Raw genomic sequence first — 13,773 nt, forward strand, 5'->3', positions numbered from 1 at the left:
ATCATTTTCTCCAAGCAGTATAGAATACATTAATAGTAATAATATCAATATTTACTATTTAAATAAGCAAACTAAAAACTGTAAATCATTCAAAAAAATATGCAGGTAAACAAATATCTGATATCCGTTTTCATATCCAAGTTTTTTTTATCTTTATTCTAATCCGCATCCCTATTTGTCTTAAAAATCTTACTCGTATCCAAATTTGTATCATGGTCGAATAGAAAAATTTTACTTGAATCCGTTAGAATCGGGTTGGATAGTAGGTCGGGTCTAAGTTACGTACTAGGATAAATCATCAAACTCCAAGTCCATTTCTGAATAAGAACTTTGTTTCATTTTTCTATTTGCCTTTCTAACACCACTAATCCTGTCCGAACAAGGTTTTGAAATCTAAATGCTGAAAGTGTTTTTCTTCAAATTTTAACTTGACTTTTTTTTTTTGCATAATCTAATTTTTCATAAGCTATTTGATTTGATCATACATGATTCTTAGATTGCATGTCATAAATATGTAGTATTTTATGTCCACTAATTATTCTAAACTATATAAATTTAGCACTAACAAATCTAATTATTCTAAACTATATAAATTTTCGAACCTTATCAAAACTGCCTACTTAAATAAGTTTAACTTGAAATTAGTTTCCAGCCTAAATTACTAACGAAGTTCTAGTGCTCGATTCATTTACAAACGAGCCGAACTGTATCGAGCTTTGTCAGCCGAGAAAGAGCCGGATTTGATTATTTTGACAACCCTTAGATAGGTTTCCGAGCAGATAAAGAAACAATGACGGCGCTTTTTCTCCTTCCCCTCTCGCTCCCGTTTACCCCTCATTCACGGCTAAGCTTTTCCGGGAAATTCCGCTCTTCCATTCCGTCAGAAATCTCCCGCCGTCTTTCGCGCCGATTACTTGCTATACGCGGCAGCAAGGGTGACAAGAGCAACGAGTCTCTCTTCTTAGACGAAGATGGAGTCGTGGACGACATGGACGGCTACCTTGACTACCTCTCCCTTGAATATGACTCCGTATGGGATACCAAACCCTCATGGTGAGTTTCTAACAATTCTGTGAGACTTTGAAGGAACCGAATGAATCATGGAAGCGATTGAGTTCAATAATGATGATAGTTCAGGGATTAAACTTATATAATATAACTTTTGACCCCATAATCTGTGTCTCATTTCTTGATTTCGTGCTAATTACAGGAAATTGTCTAACCATTTGCTTCTTGATGGACAATCTTCTTTCGTGTTACATGAATTTATAGCTTTCGGTTGTCCTTCTTTTCCTGTAGAACTATATCGTGGTTTTTGTACTTTCTGGAATTGCACACACATGTATATATATATTTCTGGAATTTAACTAATTCTTTTTCAATTTAACATCTATAACATCTATTACATCTTCCTCTTGTGTTTTTCCTTTTCAGTTTCTAATGCAACTCAAAAATTTGAACAAATGTTGGAGAACATGTTATTAAATGTAAGACAAATGAATTTAGCAATACAGATAACAAAAGCAGTAATTCAGGAAATGATCATAAGGTTTTTTTATTGAGATATAAGTAAGATTAAATTCAGTTCAGCTTAAACTAAACAATTCAGCAAGTCTGAAATTTATAATAAAAGATATGACTGGTAGGAATAATATTACTAGGCTTAGGATAATCAAGAGTGCGCTAAAGATGGGTTGGAATCACCCAATGTGAAGGATAGTGTGTTGCCCTGACCCTTGCCTTTGACTTCACATCAGGCAACAATAATTCTCGTTATATTGCTGGAAATCCCTTAAGACAACCACAAATAGATGGAAAGAAAGCAAAGTGATAAGCTATATTAACAAGAAACCCACAATGATTATGAGGGGGCATATAGCGAGGTGGTAAAGCATGGAAACCTGCAATAGCTGTGGGAGGGAGTAGAGTAGAATAAAGAGTAGATGAGAGGTTTATGTGAAGAGGACAAGTATTTAATACCTTCCAAAGATGATCCTCCAGTAGGGGCTGTATGGGGTTTATAAAAGAGGAGGGGAGGCCAAATGTCTGTTTTGGGAGGTTTAAAGGTTAAAAAGTTAATGATACGATTCAGACTTCACCGATGTCGTCTCGAGCATGGATTCACTTTAGGAGTGTCTTTGTTTCTTGTTTTAATGTTTAATTTCCAAGAAAATAAGTTTTTTGTAAGTCGCGTTCGAACGCAGGTGAAGTGAGTTTGAACGCAGTTGTGAATGCGGTTGTGAACGGGTTATAAGAGTGTGCATTCCCGTTTGAACGCACTGTGAACGCCTGCATCGCGTTCGCAAATCCAAAGAAGGGAAACAAGCGTATTCGATCGCGCGTTCGAACGCTTGCATCGCGTTTGCAAATCTAAAGAAGAGCAAACTCGGTGCGTTCGAAAGTGATTGGGCGCGTTCGAACGCGGTTGGCGAAATTGTATTGTTTAGGGTTAATTTTGAGTTATTGGTTAGCCTTTAAAATGATGTGGATGGCAACCAGAGGTCATTATTGATTATTAAAGAATTGAGTTTTGCCTTGCCTTCTTCGTCTTCTTCGCTCTCATTCTCTCAATCCCCGGCGTCGCCGCTTCTAACCTCCTTCGATCGGCCAATCACCATAGAACCTTAGGCGCGACCCTCTCCTTCCCCTTCTTCCAATCTATCCAACACTTGCCCTAACACTTCCATCAACCATAACTTTTCCATCACCACTTTTCACCGGTGCCACCCCACAAATGCCGGTCCACCTCCAACCACCATTATCCTAGGATCTCGTGCCTCCATCCATGGATCCTAAATAGACCACCTTGACGTTCGTCCACTAATCGGATGACATCTCGAGATTCCCACATCCGATTTGTCTGAAACTTGATTTGTTGGAAAACTCTTTTTTGGGGCTACAACTTATCCAAATTTCACATCGATCCGACGACGACATCTTTTGGGATCTTATTTCAAAATTCCATGCCAGATCTAGTCCAGATCAGAGAATTGGAAGAGATTGAACCTTAGCCTAAGGGGAGATCGTATCAGTTAAGAAGTTAGGTTGGTAATTTAAAGAAGTCATTTTTATTTATTTATTTTTTCACTGCCTTGCATTATTAATTGGAGGAATTTATAATTACTTGCTAATTAAGTATAGTTGCTGATTAGAGATTTTGAATTGTGATTCATGTGAATAAACTAGAGTTAGTAATCACTAATCAACAATTACTGTTTTTATCGGCTACTGTTTAGTGTTTTTATTGTTTTTAAATCAGTAATAAGTTAGTACTTAGTAGTTAATGTCTCCCTATTTAATACAATAAGCCAGTAATTTCAGTTTTTCAAATGTGAGTAATTAGTTACCAACGGAGGAAGTAAAAGTGTAAAACAGTAATTACTAATTGGTTTGTGATTACCGTTTTACTGTTTTTACATTTTAGTTTTTATTGGAGGAGCTGTGGAAGTAAAACAGTAACTAGTTACTGTCTTCCTGATTTTATACAATAATTTTTAATTTTTTTAATGTGAGTTAATTGGAGGAAGTAAAAGTATGAAATGTGAATTATATTTGTTTTCTGCCCAATTTTATTTATAGATAGTTAAATATGACTCCTAATTCCTCTCAAACATCATTTGAATTTTTTGTGCCTGTTGGTTCTAATGATCTAGGGTGGCAGTATGGATACCTTTTAAATAAAAATGATGCTAACATGGTGAAATATAAATTTTGCTGGAAGATCACTAAGGGAGGAATTAATAGATTCAAGAAGCATATTATTCATATTAGAGACAATGTTGCGCTTTGTCCAAAAGTAAATGATGAGGCAAAAAGGTTATTAAAGAGTATTTGATATAAAACAAATGGATCGTTAGGATTCTAGGAACGATGATGGTGAAAGAAAGAGAAAAAGAATGGGGTTTTACACCTCCATTCTCAATTAGGGTTAACCCCGATTGAGTAAAAAGTTGGCCTATATATAGACCTTACAAATGACAATAAGCAAATAATACCCTAAACAATTAGCGATGGTAGGCAGCGGAGTTCAGAGAAGATGGCGTTAGCGATGGTGGAGAACGAGGTTGGCAATGTCGGCGTCGGTGGAAAGCGATGGGTGTAGGTGTCAAGAGGGACGGCGTCGCCAGTGAAGAATGAAGTTGTCGGCGGCGCAGAAGGAGGGCGTCGCTGTCGAGAAGCCCTAGTAGTGGCGTCATCGGTGGAAGGCGTTGATGCGGCGTTGCCGTCGTCGGGTGGAGCAAACGGGTCAAGGCAGCGTTGTCGGGTGGAGCAATGGCGTCGAGGCAGCGTCGTTGGGTGGAGCGACGATGTTGGGGCAGCATTGTCAGGGACTTGATGGCGTCGGGGCAGGAGTGATGGGGAATTAGGCTAGGGCTTGATGTGAGGTTGGGAATGAAGATGGCTAACGAGTTGAGATGATAATGACTAACGGGTTGAGGGGTTAGATTAATAGGTTTTTAGCCTATATATAGACCTTACAAATGACAATAAGCAAATAACACCCTAAACAATTGTAAAAAAGCAAATATAACCCTAAACACCATAAATAGCAAATGTATAATAAAAATAATTGACTTAGACTAATTTTCTGGAGGAACTGCACTAATACATGCGCCTGTATAATATGCCATTGATGTCCGCATCAGTATCTAGATGAGAATTAAAAGAGGAGGATAAATCAAGAGAGGTGGTAGAATTAAGGGCAGAAATAAACACATTTGGAGAAAATGAAGATCTAGAAATTTTAGATGTTAAAAGTAAGAGATTGAGGAGTAGAGGTCCTTTGGACAAATACACCTTTTTTGATCTAAGTTATAATTAGAGAGAGGGAGAAGATGGTACGGACAAACATAAAAGATATTTTTGTAAAAGAATAAAGAGATAGAGTGCTAATATACTTAGCTCATTGGGTTTACAAGTGTCGTATATTTCTTTAATGCTATTATTTGATAAATCATTTCATGTATTGATGGAAATAGTTAGTTAATACAGTTCAGGGTTCAAGTCGACATCTATGCATGAGTTACGTGAGCCAATTTTGAAGAGGCAAGTGACTAAAATAAATGATGGTTTGGAGAACCATAGAGTTGCATGGAAGAAAAATGGCTACTCTATTTTAACTGACGCTTGGACAGATTGAAGAGGAAAAAATATAATGAATTTATGTGTCAATTGTGAGTTGAGGGTTAGTTTTCTATGTTTAGTTGATTGTTCTAAAAATTAATATATAGGTGAATATATCTATAATATTATTGTTGAGGGTATTAAGAAAGTGGGAGAAGAAAATGTGCTTCAAGTTGTGATTGATAATGCTGTTGCTAATTTAGCAGCTGCACGATTGATGACAAAAATAATGCAAAGGGAATGGTTGGATAGTGATCATCTAGAGCAAGAGGTGTTTCTAGGTAAAGGTTTAACTTGGGATCAGCAATGAATTGAGCAAGATCAAGGAGGAGCACTAAATCTACTCAAGCTATTACTGGTAGCACTCCTTCCATTTCTTTAGACGAGCAATGAATTGAGTCAGATAACAAAATAGACGACAAGGATGATGTTGAGCTGGAAGTTGATGATGATTTTGATGATAATCTATTAGTAAACGAAACTCCTCTCGTAGATTGTGAAGAAGATTAGAAGAAGACCTTTATGTTATAGTTGTGAACTTGATAATTTTGATTATATGTTATTTATTATGGTCTTAATACTTTTGATCATGTATTTGTAATGATTTTGATGCAAATCTAGTATGAATGCAATGTTTTGGAGAACAATCGACCTAAACAAGTAACTAAAATAAAATATAGTAAGCAATAACTGATAATTAGTTAATTGATTAAAATGATCACTACTAGATGGAAGGAGATAAAACTACTCAGATAAGGTAGTAGCTTCTTCAACTCTCAAATAGGTACGTCGATAGTAGAAAGGCCTAAAATATGGTGTAAGGAAAGACTTTAGAGTTTAGGTTTACTAATAAATAGAATAGTAGTGCTTTTACTTTGAAACCAAGTCTCCTTCACGTCCAGGGACCCAAAGACCAAGTTGTAGCATTTATTCTTCACTAATCTTGTTAGTTAAGCCATTAAAAACTATCCCAAACATTGTGGGTAATTTGGAGGAGGAAGGAGGTTTCTCAACCTCAATGTGTATTCAACTACTCATTATGGAACCACCGATTGCGAAGATTAGACTTCCCGTGAGGTAGCATAGGGAACTTGCTAAAATCAACTCGTTGGACTGCGGTAACCTCAACCGTAATGCTATCACCGTAAAAAATTGATATCCAATTCCAATCATTAAAGAGTTGTTAGACGAATTTGCAGGTGCTTGCTACTTCTTAAAGTTGGATTTGAGAGCGGAATATCACCAAATAAGAGTCGGACCTCCCGACGTGCACAAATATTTAAAAAAAATATTTAAAAAATAAGAGTTGGACATTTCTAAGAAGTTTCAAACATTTAAAACAATATAAAATAAATTCACACTCGTTAGACACTTTCGAACACTCTCGAGACACGTAGTAGCATTATCATTTGTAACTTCTTATCTGTGGTATTGTGCACACCTTGATTCTTTTTTATGAATACAATATGCATACTTGTCTATATACATTATAAGTTAGCAAGATATTTCTTTAGATGTATCAATAATATATATATATATATATATATAATGTTTTCATTTGTTTAGGCAGCGCACCGGCCGCCCCGCCAATCCATTTGGCGCATGCGCAAGGTGGTCTACCACCTTGGCGGGCCACCAGAGCACCAAAAGGCACTAGGCGCTCCCCTTTCTCTTGTTGCTCTCCTCTCACTTAGTAAATCCCTAAATCCCTAACCCCTTTCTCGTCCTCTTTGGCTTTCCCTTCCACCGCCGGCGCAAGCAAGTGATGAGGCATCTAAGGCGGTGGCTTGCGGTAACTTACGGCAGCAGCATAGAATGGACGGCGATTGGCGACATTCCGTTACTTAGTCCTCTTTCCCTCTTTTTCTGTTACTTAGTTACTCTCTCTCAATCTCTCTCTCTCTCACGATCTCACACCCTCTTTCACTCTCTCCCTCTCACTCTCTCACTCCTCTCTCATAGTCTCTCTCTCAATCTCTCATACAGTCCGTAGGGTTTATTTGTTTTTAAATTTCAGTTCTGTCTTGAACTCTTAATAGTTGAACTATTGACTATTATTTCTTAATTTAAATAAATCAGTAATTATCTGCAAATTTGTTGAATTGTTTTAATCGGTTAATCACTTAGTTTATTAATTCATTAATCAGTAATCACTTAATTTGTTGAATGTTGATTAATGATTGCTAATCTATTATTCTTTCGATTGTTAATTATTTTACTTAATTTTCTTTGTTTTTGTTGAATGTTTTTTTTAAGGAAAATGTTTTAATGTAACTACTATTAAATAAATGTTAATAACTTAATTTGTTGATTAATAATGAGTTAACTTTTAGTGTTAATCTTTTGTTGAATTAGCTTAAAAGTGAGTTGATTAATAGTGACTCACTATTAGTGAGTTAACTAGAGGAAGTAATCAGTAATTAGTTAATAGTTACTGATTACTATTTTTACTTTTTAGTTTTTTACTGGAGGAGGTAAAACCATGGTTTCCGGTTTCGGCCAATCCCGATCCCAGCCGAAACCAACCGGTTTGCTGGTTTCAGTAGGGGTTTCGGCCGTTTCGGCAGGGTTTCGACCGTTTCGGCTAAAACCCGATCCGTTTCGGTTGGGATCGGCCATTTCGGCCGATCCCGACCGAAACAGGTGGGAACGGGTCGGATCTGACCCGGGGGACATCAATAATTGATGTCCCCACCCCCACCTGCCTCTCCTTTTTCTCACTCTCTCTTTTCGTTTTTTTGTCTCTTTGTCTCTTTTATTTCTTTCTCTCCTTTCTTTCTTTCTCTCTTTCTCATGGGTCTTTCTCACCGACGACTGAGTAGATCTCCGGTGACCTTGACCTCCGGTGATGTTCTCCGATGAAGATTCGACGACCTCGATCTCCGACGACTTTGGGTGTTTTTTTTTAGTTTTTAATTTTTTTTTCATTGTGCTGCTGCACCTGCAGCAGTGTAGCAGCATAGTAGTAGTGCTGCAGCAGTAGCACCAGTAGTGGTAGCAGCACCTAATGCTGCTGCAGCTGATGCTGCTTATGCAGTTATGCCTCATAAATTTTAAATTATTTTAAATTTTATTTTGATTTTTGTTTATATTTTTTAGTTGCAGAGTTAAAATATCAATGGCTCCAAAAGAGAAGTCATATGACACCGACATTGGATGGCAACATTGCAGCACTATTAGGTAAGATAAAAGACGTTTTAAATGCTACTGGTGTGGAAAGGAAATGAGTAGTGGTGTTAGCCATTTGAAATTACATTTAGCTGGAAGACAAGGAAATATAGCAGCTTGCACTCAAGTGTCCTTAGAAGTTAGAAAGCAGATGTTGGCTCATTTAATTGGCAAAAAGAAAGATAAACAATCTACACAACAAAGAGAGTCAATGGTTCGTGAAAAATTGATGCATAATCCTGTACACATTGATGATGATAGTAATGAGCAAAGTGAGGAGAATGAGGGGGAAAGACAGATGAAGAGGGCAATGAAAGAGAGCAAAAATATGCAGAGAAGAGGAAGAGATGAGAAGAAGCACTGGTGGTAACTTTCAGAGATTTAGATCAGTTAATACACGAGAAGAGGGAGAATATGGGGGCAGCAGTTCTACCCATAGGACTCCTAGTGTTACAGCAGAGTCTGAAAATATTGGACCAATGGATACATATCTTCAGAAAAAAAGTATCGTACAAAGACTTCAATCAAGACAACTCTCAAAGGAATTAAAAATGCTAAGAAACACATTGGTAGGGCTATATCTAAATTTTTCTTCTACAACCTTATTCTTTTCAATGTAGCTGATAGTTCTTACTATCACACTATGGTAGATGCTATACAATCAGTAAAGCCTGGTGTTCCGCCTGCTAGTTCAAATGATATTGCTACTAAATATCTTGACTCAGAGGTAGATGAACTTCATAATTACATGGAGACATTTAAACAGTATTGGGATGAATTTGGTTGTACACTGATGTGTGATGGGTGGAGTACACAAAACAGAAAAATATAATTAATTTCTTAGTGTACTCTAGCATGGGGACAATATTTTTGAAGTCTGTGGATGCTACTGTTCATTTCAAAAATACAGATTATATTTGTCAGTTGATGGATGAGGTGATACATGAAATCGGTGAAAAAAAAGCAGTCCAAGTGGTTACTGATAATGAGACAAATTATAAAGCTGTTAGAAATTTACTGATGATTAAAAGACCTCATTTATATTGGATGCCATGTGCTGCACATTGTATTAATCTGATGTTAGAGGATATTGCAAAAGAACTTGAAATTGACATGTTCATACGTGATGGTCAGAGGTTGACAAATTTTATATATAACCACGGTTGGGTTTTTAATTTACTCAAGCAAATGACCGGTGGTAGGGAGATCATCAGATCCGAGGTCACTAGATTTGCCACTCACTTTTTAGCCTTGGAGAGCATCATGTGCTACAAGGATGATATTATGCGGATGTTTACATCACAATAGTGGTCTATAAAAATTAAGAATATTAAATCTAAATATAAATCTTTAGGTGAAACTTTAAAAAATATGGCTCTTAAAAATGCATTTGGGATAATATTACAATTGCCATCGCAGTATTTGAGCCTCTTGTCCAAGTATTAAAACTTGTAGACAGTGATGACAAATATGAGATGAGTTTCTTATATGAGACAATGAACGTAGCAAAAGAATAAAAAAAAATGTGGGCCAAAGTTATAGGAAGTGGTGAAAGATGATTAATTCTAGATAGAACAAACAACTACATAGAGATATACACGCTGCTGGTAGGTATGCTTTTAAGTTTTAAGTTTTAATTTACTAATTTACTTTTATTTATGAATATTTAAAAAATTGAATGCTTATAAATTTTAAATTTCTACAGGGTATTTTTTTTTTAATCCAAGATTTCAATTCTCTAAAAATGTCAATAATGATAGTGAAGTTTTGTTGGGAGTTAGGAAGGTAATCAGTAAGCTTGAGCTCGATATTCATAAACAAATCCTTTGTGATAAAGAAGTGAGTTATGATTTAATTAAATAATTTTATTATTATTTGTTTCAAGTTTTAACTTTCAATATAATCAGTGTGTAATAAACTAATAATATATTTCTAATTTCATATGGAGAGATATAGATTGAGAGCTGGACAATTCAGTACTGCTAAAGTTGCTGCAACTATATTTCATAACACTCTAGCTGAATGGTTGTCTATCTATGGATGGGAAGAGACACCAAATTTGACGCCAATAGCAAAGAAGATTTTAAGTCAAACTGTGTATTCATCACAGTGTGAAAGAAATTAGACTACTTTCTCCTTAATCCACACAAAAACACGCAACCGATTGATAATGGAAAGATTGGAGAAGTTAGTTTTTTGTCATTATAATATGAGATTGAGGAGAGAAATTTAAGAAAAAAGACAAAATGAACAACTGATTGATTTAAATCATGTTTTTGATAAAGAAGACCCCTCGACTCTAGATCAGAGAAATAGATGATAGGTTATTAGATGACAGAGATAACCTATGGTTAGATGAGATATTGGGAGAGACCACGACGAGGGCAGAGACTGGTACGAGTCGTTCAGCAGCAAGAGATAGTATACCTACTAGTACTAGTCATAGTCTTGATAATACATATGGTGGTGAGATCGTTCCATCTACATTTGTTGAGGAAAGTCAAGGAGGCATAAGGATTGAAGATAGAGAAACTGAGGATATATATACATATCAATGACATCGTCATGAGATGTATTTTGGTCTTTATAATTATGGTACATCAAGTATTTATTATTTGGAACAATCACAAGATCCATATGCTAGTTATTATCCTCAGTATTTTCAGGTACAAGATCCAAATGCTAGTTATTATCTTCCTTAAACGCAAGTCACACAATAAGATTCATACAATATGGCTAGTATGATAGAATTACTTTTTGGAGCATCAGGTCCCAGGCATCAATATTTACAAACTTATGGTGATTATGATGATGAAGACTATAGAAATTTACGAGAACCAGCTCGGTATTCATCAAAGTTTTAAATTTTGAGTATGTTAATACATTTTTTAAGTTTTTAGATTTCATATGTGAGTAATTTTTGTTTTCTTATTTTTTTGTCATTTTTTCTAAATTTTTCTGCATTTTTAAATAATATTTAGAATTTTATATAATTAAAAAATAGTCCGATATGATACGAACAACCGATATGTATCATTTTTCTGGACGGCCGATACCGATCCCGATACTGGAAACCTTGGGTAAAACAGTAATTAATACGATAGCAATATAGGCGGTGACCGCCCGCAACCCACGGCTGCCTTTCAAAACATTGATGTGTTGTATCCTAATTTTTAAAGATCTTCCATATCCCCTTGTCTATATCTTGTCGTATTCATGTCTGTACTTCCTAGGCTGTTACCCTTAATTAGTATGGCACTTGTACCAGGTGGATAAGCTATTTTTGCCCCGCATATTATGATCTTTAAAAGCTTAGTTTCTTCCATGTTCTTTTCTATCAACGTGTTTTCCTTTATAGGTAAAATGCATATAAACTACTATGAGCATGTTATATGAACTTTTACGGGGCATATATATATAGGCCCAATTTATTACTAGGGAGGCATAAAATATTTCAAATGTAACTTCCAGTTAAGAATTGAAAAATATTGTGGTTCTGACTAGTGCTTTTTGTAATTCAGATGCCAAATGTAGTAAAACAAGTTCTTTCATGTTTCAACATGATGCCACGATGCCGCTGATTATTGTTTTTTGCCTTTTGATTCCAATGTCACTCTTTACTTTTGAAAGGATTATCTTATTATCTATTACTTGCTTTTTTGGTTTATGGCTCCTTTTTGGTCTTTACATCAATGATTGGTCTTAACTCTTTTTCTCTTGTTCCATTTTAGGTGTCAACCATGGACTATATTGCTAACAGGAGTTAGTGTGGTTGCATGTAGCTGGATACTTGTTCACTCTGTAGTAACTAGCGCTGCAGTCTTCTCGTTGATAAGTGCATGGTGGTACATTTTTCTGTACCTATATCCTAAGGTTTGGGAACATCCTTGTAATGGTCTAATTGCTTAATTCTTTTTTTTTCTGAAATAGTGTTGGCTGATCATAATGGTTCCGAATGTTCTTTACTAGTTGATGAAATGTTACAAGTCTGTTTGTTGACATGCCACTTAGTTAAATGAGTTGTATACTTCTATCGAGCAAGATGCAGTACGTTTCAAACATTTCAATCAATGTTTATAAAGATTGTAGATGGGCAGTTAGGGTGTCATCTAGTGGCTAGGCGGGCGCTTAGAACTATTTGTATAACACAAAAGATGTGAAAGCTTAATATATTTATATATATCCACAAGAAAACTTGTACCTTGCATAGAGGCAATGGTTGTTGTTGCCACCGGAAGAGTAGTCTTAAGGTAGTAGCAACAACCTTCTAGCTATGACCCTCCCTCGTAACGGTTGTCATTACTAATCCTTACAAAAAGAAGAAAGAGAGGAGAGGGGATGAGAATAGGAAAATCTATGGCAAAAACACCCATTTAATATGAATTAGAAACCCCATAAAACTTGAATGAAAGGTAGGTTTTGGGACCAAGTAGGAATAGTACTTTATACTTAATACTAGAATTATTAACAAGTTTGAAAACTGCCTAATCATTTGGCCTCTAGTACCCGACTAACCACGTAGTTAACCGCCTATGCGAGTGCCTACATTCAAACCGCCTTAAGGACCTGCCTAACACATAGACGGGGCTGCCTTGGTGCCCACCCTACTTAAGGTCTTATCCATTTTTTTACAACATTGATTTAAGCTTTGACATGCACTTGGTCAATTGGTTAACACCCCTACGTGCTAGGGGCACACCTTTGGCATGTGTCTCATATTGGGTCTTTATACATGTTTTTGGTTTGAATATATGTATTAAAGTCTATATTAGAGTGTTTTTAATCTTTAATCAAGTAGAAATATGATTCAATACATAATATGATTGCATACATTAATTAATTGAGAATAACTCAATAATTAAAATCAAAACCTAGTTGAACGTAGTTGATCCAACACATGTTCCTATGTCAAATTTGACGCAATAATCCATTTTTCCGATGTTGAGCTAGTCAAGATGCTTCACCGATAATGGGTGATGAATGTGTGGAAGGGATGGTGGTGTAGGGTTAGGGAAACTGATAGATTTGGGAGAGAGAAGAGGGGGTAGAGAGTTGGTCGATCCTAAGGAGGAAAGGGATCGATATTACAAAAGGGGGAGGGTAGCCGACAACTATGGTAGGCGGCGGATAAGGTTTGAGGGAGCTCGATTAAGGTTTGGGAGGAGAGTAAGGGTGGGAAAGAATGATTGATTCAAAATGATGGATAATTGATTAGATTGCACTCCATAATATTTAAAGAAGGCTAACCAGACTTGACTTGAGTTACATAGCAAGATTTGACTAAACTCGACTAGACTGGTGACCCACAATGTCTAGGACTCAACAATATAACAACTAATTACTAGGTTTGAACTCAATATTCATAAACAAATCCTTTGTGATAAAAAGTGAGTTATGATTTAATTAAATAGTTTTATTATTATTTATCTCAAATTTTAACTTTCAATATTATCAGTTTCTTATTAAATGGATGCAATAATA

At 35.9% G+C, this 13,773-nt stretch overlaps 1 protein-coding gene across 1 annotated transcript in view; it reads left to right on the forward strand.

Moving 5' to 3' along the window:
- Window positions 1–648: 648 nt before the first annotated feature.
- The window catches only part of LOC140785465 (uncharacterized), a 35,279-nt gene continuing 22,154 nt past the window's right edge, over window positions 649–13,773 (forward strand). The window contains exons 1-2 of the mRNA XM_073133290.1: window positions 649–1,053; window positions 12,024–12,165. Of these exons, the coding sequence (XP_072989391.1) occupies window positions 791–1,053; window positions 12,024–12,165 (405 nt within the window). The 5' untranslated portion in view covers window positions 649–790. The remainder of the gene's footprint in view (window positions 1,054–12,023; window positions 12,166–13,773) is intronic.

This window comes from Typha latifolia, chromosome 4, assembly GCF_019914945.1.
Source record: "Typha latifolia isolate L0001 chromosome 4, TyphaL0001v2, whole genome shotgun sequence".
NCBI lineage: Eukaryota > Viridiplantae > Streptophyta > Magnoliopsida > Poales > Typhaceae > Typha > Typha latifolia.